The sequence below is a fragment of the Silurus meridionalis genome, chromosome 5, assembly GCF_014805685.1.
Source record: "Silurus meridionalis isolate SWU-2019-XX chromosome 5, ASM1480568v1, whole genome shotgun sequence".
In the NCBI taxonomy this organism is placed as follows: Eukaryota; Metazoa; Chordata; class Actinopteri; order Siluriformes; family Siluridae; genus Silurus; species Silurus meridionalis.
This window is the reverse complement of record NC_060888.1, coordinates 7,362,170-7,372,839: the sequence shown is the minus strand read 5'-3', so window position 1 is coordinate 7,372,839 and position 10,670 is coordinate 7,362,170. Positions and strand designations below refer to the sequence as shown.

The 10,670-nt window shown below is 40.3% G+C and overlaps 1 protein-coding gene across 3 annotated transcripts; it reads right to left on the bottom strand.

Moving 5' to 3' along the window:
* Positions 1-363: 363 nt before the first annotated feature.
* znf711 (zinc finger protein 711) lies at positions 364-9,989 on the bottom strand. Of its 3 annotated transcripts, none has more exons than XM_046850042.1 (10): positions 9,610-9,989; positions 8,579-8,821; positions 8,387-8,474; positions 8,181-8,285; positions 7,607-8,065; positions 7,264-7,419; positions 6,896-7,039; positions 4,838-4,975; positions 2,459-2,602; positions 364-2,369 (listed from the first exon to the last, which is right to left on the bottom strand). In XM_046850042.1, the coding sequence occupies exons 4-10, from the start codon at positions 8,257-8,259 to the stop codon at positions 1,192-1,194; spliced, it is 2,298 nt and encodes a 765-aa protein (XP_046705998.1). In that variant the 5' UTR covers positions 8,260-8,285; positions 8,387-8,474; positions 8,579-8,821; positions 9,610-9,989; the 3' UTR covers positions 364-1,191. The 3 variants fall into 3 exon arrangements, with proteins under 3 accessions (XP_046705998.1, XP_046705997.1, XP_046705999.1); XM_046850041.1 differs by having other exon boundaries at positions 8,656-8,821; XM_046850043.1 differs by lacking the exon at positions 8,579-8,821.
* Positions 9,990-10,670: the final 681 nt, after the last annotated feature.

Genomic DNA, 10,670 nt, shown 5'->3' with positions numbered 1-10,670 from the left:
GATTTAAGTCAAAGACATCTAGCAGCAACCTCTCAGGTGACCACCAGTCTTACCCATGTCTTTTTTTTTTTATGTCATTTCCCTTTCCAAAAATTTCTGGCCAGCTAAGAGCTACAAGGAAATATAAAAACTGGAATAGTTAGAGAAAATCGAATCATAACTAGCTTCAATACTTTTGAAAACGGGTTAAACTGGTGCCGAATTCACACTTTGTTAGACAACCTATTTTATTACAGAGTATTCAGATCCTCAGTGTCTTCCTACTATTAAATAGCCCTAAAATAATAAGACAAATTAAATCAGTACTCTGACTTTACTATGAGCGCACTAAATTAAATGATTGAACTGCACAATTGAGACTTGTTAAAAAATAATAATCACATTCAATTTACTGAATTCAGTGCAAGAAAATATACAATACAGGTAAGGCATGACTGCAAATTGGAATTCAAAATGACAATATGTGCACAATTGCCAGTTACATGTGATTTTTACATATACATTACTTGCAGCGGCATTCACAAGGGAGACAACTTATAAAAAAGAAAAAAAAAAGTTTTATTCAAACTAAAGTGAATTCAATCTCCAAAAATCTTGGGTAAGAAAAATTACTGGTTGGTGTTATAGAGATATAATTAAGTATAAGTGAGCATGTAACTATACCCATATGCACAAATATACATGTTTACTTATGAATTGTACATAAGTAAACATAAAGAAGGACCATTCATACCACAAATGACCTACTGAAACCAATAACATGATTTAGACTGATGTTTTATAAAGATGTTAGCTTATAAGCTAGGCACACTAGTTAGTACTCACTAAAGTACGGAGTACACTGCAGCCCACACCAACATGGCTACAGGGAATCTTAATGGGCATTTCTGTTCGATCACAGCATATATGTCAAGCAATAATTACCCAATTAACATTAAGGACATAATTCACTTGCAGCATTTCAGCCAGGTAGATAGAAAAATATAATTATTTGAGACCCTGGCTGCCCCTAGCAATCCTGCTCCAAGAATGGGAATAGTAGTTTAAGGTTATTTGAAAAGCTTTAACAAAAGCCTGCGGGGGAAAAAAAAAAGTAAAAAGCAATTACCCGACTGAACTGTACCATTCCATTCTCATCTTGTGTTGTTTAAATTAGGTTCTAATTTACGAGGTGAAGGGGACAAAGGAGTGTTATATCAGTGTGTCTTTGTGATGGCGCATTACGTGCTGATTCTTTTCAGAGGGCCGTCTGAAACCCTTTTTGCAGTAGTCACACCTATGTGGATAGTCCTTAGTGTGGATGGAGATTACATGGCGTTTGAAACCTGAGGCGTCCGCCGTGTTATACTCACAGTACTGGCACTGGTAGACTTTTCGGCCACTGTGAGTCTTCACATGTTTCTTGAGTTCGTTCTGGTGCCTGAAACCACGCTTGCAGCGTTTGCACTTAAAAGGCAGTTCTTTTGTGTGCACTGACAAAATGTGTCGACTCAGAGTGAAAGGGTCTGAAATCTTAAAGTCACAGTGCCGGCACTGGTGCACCTTGTTGCCCCTGTGCGTTTCTGCATGCTTTTTGAGCTCTGATGGCCGGTGGAAGCCTTTTTCGCACACGTCACACTTGTGCGGAAAGTCCTTGGTGTGCACCGAGATGATGTGGCGCTTCAGGTCGCTCGAATTGGTGCTCTTGTGCTCACAATGTGGGCACTGATGAGTCTTGTGGCCCTGAAAGACCTCCATGTGCCTCTGCAGGTCCTTGTCATCAGCAAACGCCTGTGGACAGTGGGCACATTTAAACGGCAGTTCAGCACCGTGCTTGCTCTTTACATGAGTCTTTAAGTTCGATGGGTCAGCGCAACGGAAGTCGCAGCGTTGGCAGCCATAAGGCTTCTCGCCCGTGTGTGTCCGCATGTGCTTCTTGAGCTCAGACGGATGGCGAAAGCCCTTGGCACACTCTGCGCAAACATGTGCAAAGTTTCTGCTGTGTACTGCCAGCAAGTGGCGGTTGAGCAGGCCTTGCTCAGCCGTCTCATATTCGCAGTATTTGCACTTGTGCAGCTTGGGTTCCTTGTCACGCAAAATCAGCTTGTTGGGGCTGAGTGGACTCGCTTCCCGGTAGTGCCGTGTGTACTCTGTGTACTCTGGGACTTTCTCGTTCTTGACTATGAGCTTGTGGCTCTCTAAATGGTTATGAAAGCTGACCTTCTTGTTAGTAGTGAAATCACAGTCTGTACACTGGTACTTCTTCTTAAACATGTGGTCTGGGTGGTTCTTCATGTGCCGCTTCAGGAACCCACGTGACTTGAACTTTTTGCCGCAGATGTGGCAAGGATAGACCGTCAGTGGAAGGCCGTCAGGGCCAATTATTACAGCTGCAACAGAGAGGATGATTTACTTAAGTGTGCACACGTAAATGCTGTTTCTACAGCTTGTTCACTGATACCAGCTTGTTCTGTCATACCGGTCTGGCACTGCCGTGTTTCTCCCTTCTTCTTCTTCTTGATCCTCTGTTTGAGAGCGCGGCTTGTACTGATGTTGTCACTGATTTGCAGGTATGGAGTGGTTGCTCCATGCTTACTCTCTAAATGAGACTCCAGATTGTTACCTACAGTAAAAAATAGCAGTTGCAACATTTGAACTGGCCATTAACCTTGAATAATTTATGCACAAAGAGGGGAGAAGAAACATTTGCAGAGACCAATGCAGAGAACCATGTGCTAAATCTTTTGGAATCGCAAGAATTACTTAAACAGGAATGAAAATTTATAAAGAGCTAGTTAAGAAGTGCAAAGCAAGAATGTGAGCGTAGAAACAACATCCTTTAAAAGGAAATGATGAATGAGCAGCCAATAAAATTGTACGCCTGTATTCGCCATCAAACTGATGCCAATTCAATACACACATCTAATGCTGTGCATTAGAGAAATAAGGAAGCAAAATAGAAAAAAAATATTATAACTAGAAAAGTTTTAATTAAGAAAAAATACACACCTTTCGACAAAATGGCATAGAGAAAATATATGAAGTACACCAATAATAAAAAAGTTCAGAAATGCAGGGGGATATCATAAAGCTCAAAGCTAATTAAAGGCATCGAATTGGCAGTTATGAAACGACCTCGTATGACCGATCATTATTAAGAAAATCTCATGATCCAATTGCTATAAAGCCTGAAAATTCTAAAGCCCACCCAATCTATTGTTTTCATGAATGTAAATTCTATGCGCTCCTGCACAAAGCCAGACAGAATATGAAACATCTCTGCCCAATATCCCAAACAAGCAAATTTTGTGACAAAAACATTTTTAGTTCTAGTGATTATCGACTAATGGAAAAGAGTGGCACAGGACACCATGAAAATGCAGCACCATATCTAAAGGACTGAAGCAGAGAACAGGAAACTTACCAAATTCTGAATTCACAAATGTACGAAACAATCATGCTAAAGCACAAGCAGCTATTAGTATTAATCAATAGTGAACATGTTGTTTTGGTCTGAATTTTTGAAAAGGAACTTGCCAAATGGAAGAATTTCTTTACCATGGTCCCTATCTGGCACTGTGCTGGTAAATATACTGGCAAGTAAACACGTTTCTGAAGTGGTATGTCTTACATTCAGTGCAAGTTTGGCACAAATGAATGGTATTCCATTATTTTTGCTCAGCCCTTCATCACTTCACCTATATGCTAACGTATTCCTGCACTGTAGTTTTGATGCAGATCTCTATGTTAGCATACGCAAATGTTTTAGCTTTTACTTTTTTGATCGTCCTAGTTACAATAGCAACGTGGCATCAGTTCAACTGACTGTTCGGCATGTATTTTTAGGCCTTGCTTTGATCGGTCGTTGTGAAATAAGAGAAGTATGCAGTAAAAGTAAACATGTGTAGTCCCTTTGCGAAGATGACCAAGCAGTGGGGTACGATAAAGGCGTAAAAGGGTGAAATACTAGCCAAAGTTAGTATATCATGAGTAGTAGTAAAATAGACAAGAATTATAAAAAGCAAACTGTTACAAATCTGCTATGAAGGAACCTTCTACAAAAAATAAAAAATAAAAAAAAAAATACCTCAACAACGTAATAACCAAATAAAAACTTCCCTGACTGGAAATTAAGCTCTGGAGGGAGCTCTCCCACGAAGCAAACAAGAGTTTCTGGTCAAGTTGCACATACTCCACCAGAGAAAAGACATAGAGAGGATTACAGAAAACTATTTTATAACCTTCGGAATTACTTCAGTCGGAAAGGATTCGGATATTGAGCAAAACAGACAAGACCCTTTCAGATGAGAGTGATGGATGAACAGAATGTCTACCCAGGTTGCAAATGTACATGCACAGAGCTAAATACAAACATTAAAAAGCAGAGGATGATGTGTCCATTTAACAACTAGCTAAATGTTATTTTTTAATGCCTTTTTTTATTTAATTATTTAAATTCTACAACTTTAAAGGTACATTGAATTGCTTTTGCTACTGGGGTAGCATGAGCGGCAGCTCTAAAGATATGATATTCATGTTTTGTTTTGTTTTGTTTTTTGCAACCAAGGTTCACAATTTCTTTTTTAAAGGCCTCCATCCTCTAATAAAATGGGCCGTACATGCAGCTGTCTGAGCTGTCTGCATGTTAAAACCCTAGTAGTCATGCCGATTTAAACTTTATTGTGGGTAGGGAAGCCAAAGCATAGGAAACTAATTTTAAGAATATAATATAGGCAAATATTTCAGATATTGGTTTTGAGTAAGCGTATTTTCTTCCCCAACCTTGCACTATGTTAAAGAGATGTAAAAGGTGCTACATTCAAACAAAAAGAAAATATTCCAAAAAGAAATGACCAACCATAAGCAGCTGCCCATGCAACAGGAACAAAGGTCTTATTCGATGGTGAATCCTCCAATTGTGCTTCTTGTATGGCAGGAGCCTCGTCTTCCCCAACGATCACCTCCATGTACACTTGGTCAGTCATCTCAGAAACATCTATTCACAGAATACAGAACACATACACGTTTTAGTTTATAATACAACATTGAAAAATAATGTTCCTTTTATATTAGATTAGCTTTACTTTTTAATATTATTATTAAATACTTTTTTAATCTTACCGTAATTTCCGGACTATTAAGCGCACCCACTGAATTTTACAAAGATTTTTATTTTGAACATAAATAAGCCGCACAAGAAAAATAAAAAAGCACGAGTTTTGGAAACCTGTCTGTGCTTATATGATTTCTGTTGCAACTGGAGTTAGCGAGCTATCCCATGACCCAGACTCAACGTGTTACAACGGCTTGTATCTAAACAGTAGCCTACCAAGAAAGTAATTGTTCACTGTCTTCCTCCTTCCTTTCACAACTATTTCTCTCGGGAGTTTATCTTTTGGCATCTTCATGCGTTTAAAAATCACCATCGGTGAAGCTTTTCTCTCGATGCCGTGCAGCTCAGAACAAAGGTGAAGTGCGTTTCTTCATGCCCGGTTGTTTTCAGCGTGACGAATGATTTGCATTTCCTCGAGTGAGCAGCCGGTCAAACATCAGAGGAATCTCATCCATATTTATGATGTGGTGCGGTCCAATTCAGTGGGAGCGCATCTGATTTAATATAAAGAGTTTCATTGGTTCACCTGAACCCGTTCGCAATTTTATTGGTCTAATGTTATGGGGCTCAGTTTTTTGGCTTGAAGTTTGTGAAACCAGAAAAAAACAGGAATCCATAAATAAATACGGTATTTAATATTGTACTTTTTAAATTGGCTGTGTCAAAATGACTGTCATAAATATCCTCAGAATATTATTTGTATTAACATGCAGCTTCCTCTTATTTGTAGCTTGTTCTTATTTTCTTCCAGTCATTCAATCTTGACATTATTGTATTCCATAACTGCTGCAAAGTTCCGATTCACATTCATCCTTGAACCTCCCGATGAGTTTTGTATTCAGATATGGCAAAAGGAGGCCAATGAGGTAAACTAAACTCGCTGTCTTGTTAACTGAGTCCACTGATTCATGCTGTAGATGGCAAATTCTCACTCTACCCCCTGCATTTTGCAGCAGACATGAACAGTCATCAGAAAAGATTATATTCTTTCAACATCTTCAACTGTCCAGGTTTAGTGAGCCCGTGTTTACCGAAGCCTCGGATTTGCGTCTCAATGTAGATGCTATTTCTTGTTCACCATAGTGAGTAAAGAGTGGTTATTTGAGTTAATCTTGCCTATGTCTCGAATCAACCCAGGCTGGCAATTCCTCTGCACATTGTGTAATTTCTCACAATTCCACATAATTTTTATAGAGAAGAGTATTATAAATTCTAATTTTACATTGTAAAAATAAGAGACCAGCAGTTTACAAAATTCTCCACCAGCATGTCTGGCACAAGCCCACTAGACCATAGATAATTCCTTGAATGTGCAGGTGTACAGTGCATCCTTGATACTTGTGGGGGTTATGTTCTATGACCCCTCGTGAGTAACAAAAAATCGCGAGGTTTTGAATCGCTCTTTTTGATGGTTCCTTTTTCAAAGGGAATTGTACATGTACTGCACTGTAAACGCAACAAAAATTGTGAAAAACTTGTTATAAATGTTTTATTTACTACTTTGAATGAATGATACAATAATTTTTCAAACATTTTTATGTAATTTATTAATACAAACTATCAGATTTTTCGCGAGTTACTCTTAGTCCAATGAAAAGTCGCAAACTATTGGGGTCGCGAATGTCAAGGTCGCGAGTATCAAAGTTCCACTGTAAATGTGTTTTAAATAAGGTGGCCAGCAAGCATAAACTGATGTAAAATCTGCCATTCCTAAATATAAATACAGTATAAGCACTGGCTTCAGAACAACTCTAGAGAGTAAATTTAGTGTTTAGTATTGTAACATTACCAAGTTTTACTCACTCATATCTTCCTGTCCTTGGCTTGCATCCTTCACCGCCATGTAGACCATTTTCTCCCTGGGCAGCCGACCGGTACTTGCTGTTGCTGCCTCTAAAACTGTGTGCCCGTTGGGGAAATCACTCTCTGCAACAACCTCTGTTCCACCTACACCATGACCAGAAAAACAGAGATTTTCCCCAACAACTCACATGCATTTCTTGTTTTCTTTTTCTTTCTTTTTTAGAGAGAGAGAGAGAGAGAGAGAGAGAGAGAGAGACAGCTGCAGATATTCAATACACAAAAATGTTTTCTCAGTAGGGTGAACGTTACAATGACAAAACTAGATTATTTCAAATGTCAATGCTACTTCACATGTCACAAAATGTCACCTATTTCCACATCTTCATCCCCTTCAGCCTTAAAGATGTACACTTTGATAACCTCAGAGCCAAACTCGTCCTCCTTGGATTCATCATCCTGGCCCACCTCTGTGCTGATTTTTAACGGCGTATCACTGATATCCAACTTCTCCCCCACATCATCCACTGCAAAGTCAAGAAAAAAATAAATAAATAAAATAAACATCTGTGACTATAAATATAAAACAGATCTGTCATTAATAGTACTTTTTAAGAAGTATTTAAAGTGACAGTATCGGCTTACACCTTTGTATTTTCAACCAAACAGCCATATAACACTAACATTTCACCTATTAAATTCCTACTGACTAACATGAGATCATGAGGTAGTCTCCCGAGGTGCTCTTGCCATCTTCGTCGTCATCAGTCTTGAGGGTCTCGCAGGGTGGGGTGTTCCCGTGTGCCTGAACTATGGCCTCTGTGTCTGCAACCATCACCTCCTCTGACACCAGCTCAGGATCCAATGAACTATCCTCATGTGTAGACATTAGATCAGTCACAAACACCTGCTCAGGCACAGATTCTTCGATGAGTTCGGCAGTCAGGACATGGTGATCCGCGTCCAGAGCCTCCTCAATGGCCACTTCAGCTCCCAGGATAGATTCGGCCATGATGACATCCTCTTGGCCAATGCCTGGCCCTTCCACCACTTCAGCCTCCAAGCCATGCTCCAATAGGATGCCTTCATCAGTGCTCACATCTGATATCAGCACAGCTTCAGGTACAGATACCACAATGTGTTCCCCATCAATGTGGGCCATGCCCCCCATGCCTACAGCATAGAAGCATACAGAGACCAAACTAAATAGGACATATGCATTATACACAGTCAGGATACATTGAAATGAGACAGATTAAAGCTCAATCACTCACACACCCACTCTTACCAAAGTCTTGCATTATCATTGTGTGGGGCATTTTCAACTCCTGGGAGTGAAGTTCTAGGACCCCTCCTCCTTGATCCATTTCTTGGATTTCTTTTATTTACAATGCTAAAATGAAAATATAAACAAACAGAAAAATAAAAAGTAAGCCACTGTCTGTATCAGGGCAAATCTTAAAAAATATATAATACAAAAAAGTCAAAGCATACCTTCACATTTGCTGACAGTGTACCTACTACACATGAAAGTGTCAAATATAAAGCCGCATTGTGTGTGGGTCATCAGGGAGAAAAACACCTTTAAAAAAAAAAAAAAAAAAAAAAAAACAAGAAATAAATAAGAAAAAATATTGTGTTATTATTAACGTGCCAATAACGGCAACAAGAATTCTGAATACTCACAAAACTCTTGTGCAAACTGAACTCATGCTGCACTGCAAGACTACAAAATTCACATTATAGAGCATGGGAAGCTCTACCTTCATTGGGTTGTCTAGAATCAGATGAGATGGACTTGTGTAATGTCACACTATCATTGGGGGGGGGGGGTGTGATTTCTCAGGGCAACATCCGCAAAACGGATCTCCCCAAAGAAGTTGTTTCAACGTTGTGGAGGGAATTTCCAGGATGACGTAATGACCCCGCCTATAATAAACACAGGAAGTCTTTCCTCGTTAACATTCCGCTTTTAAAAAAAAAAGCACAACGTCTGCGACCTGTTGCAACATTTATTGTCAGTGTATGACTTTTAGATTTCGTGTGTATTTTGTGTCTTTTTGATTCCCCATCCCCACCTCCTCATCCTCCTCCCCTACGCGTGCGTCCCTCCTCTGCCCGGATCTACCCATAGCCCTTTGCAGCAGCTGAAATCATGGCTATTGCTCGCTCTCTCACTATTACGTGCGATGCTGCACCCTGTTACGTCAAAGCGGCAATTATTTGCAGCTTATTATTTTTATTTTCTTTCCCCGTGATTTTATTACTAGCACCAGTAAACCACTCGGCAGTAATAGCCGACGTTGGACTTTGAAACCTAATAGACCTGGCTCACGACTGGTCTATGTTAGCGATTTCTCTATATAGCGGTAGTTGTAGATCTGCCTCGGGCGCCATCTTGTTTTCCGCCATTTTACTTCTTGCTAGTTAGCCTCAGTGGCGTTATTTTAACAAAAACAACAACAAAAAAACTCAATATAGCACAAAATTGTTCTATAACTCGACACTCTGTGTATTTGTTTGATTCCCAGGAATTGTGTTACGCGACGCGTCGGTATCCCGACTCGTCCAAACCATCGCGCCGTTAGCGCAGGCTGCTAGCTGGCTAAACGCAAGGCCCTTCGGCGAGCTTTTGTTTGTTATGCTGGCCGACGAGGCCCAAAACAGGCCGCGGCTCAAATTTTCATGGCTCCTCGAGTCTAGAGCGAGGCTTTTACCTGGTCCGTTGAGTCGTCCTCGGTGCACCGACGGGGTTCTTATTGTACCGAAGGCATGATAATGCGGTTTTGGTGTTATTTTGCAGCCGTAGCGCGTCTGCGGCCTGTACATCCAGAATCCCCGAGCAAGCTTTCGCAGGCCCGGGCCAATCAGGCTGCGCGCCGCCAACAGGGGCGGGAGGGGGCAGACAATGCGCGCGAGGCCTCGCTCACCGCCGAGCCCGGGCCGTTTACGTCACCCCATAGAGAACCATAGCCGAAGCTATTATGTTATTAACTCGATTAAAGCTTCGGTTAGATACAAAGCTCACACTAGTTCACCAAACACTGACTATACCCGACAAATACTGCAACTGATACATCATGCTGGACTTCTGGTCTAGTCTTTTTTCCCCCCTTTCTCCCCCCCCAGCAGAATTGTGATTTGTAACAAGGCCTTTGAGGCAGTTAGTTCTTTAAGGATAATTTCCCACAAATATGGACATGCTTCTGTGATTTATTCCTTAATCCTGGTCAATAGATGATTAATCAAATATATATATAAAAACATGTGCTAAGATGCTCAAAAGACACCAGCAATTCTTCCATTCTGCTAAGATTGATATTGGCCTGTAGGGCCTAGATGTAGGCTTCTGTTCAAGTCATCAAACCCAACCTCAAAATGACCCCTAAGCAAGTCTTGAACACCACAACTAACACAAGTAATGCCTTACAATGTGCTATAGTACAGCAGCGCATAACCAAGAAGCACAAATATGAGAGGGAATAATGATGACTATGGCAGTACCCTCTGTATCTAATGTATGCAAAATGGCCCAGCTTTCCAGCAACAACCTAAATCCTGCCAGTAGCCCAAGTTCATGGCAAAACTACTGCTGCTAAAAAGAAGTTAATGTACTTGCAATTTAATAATGAAATGAACAAAAGAGAAAACGTTCTGTGAAGAGAGAACGGTGCTAGTACAAAAGGCCAGTGTTGAAACATACTGGAGAAATCAGAAAATATATGCAGGAGAGTCAGTAAGAATTGGTGTTTATAAATTATATATAGCTTTACATAAT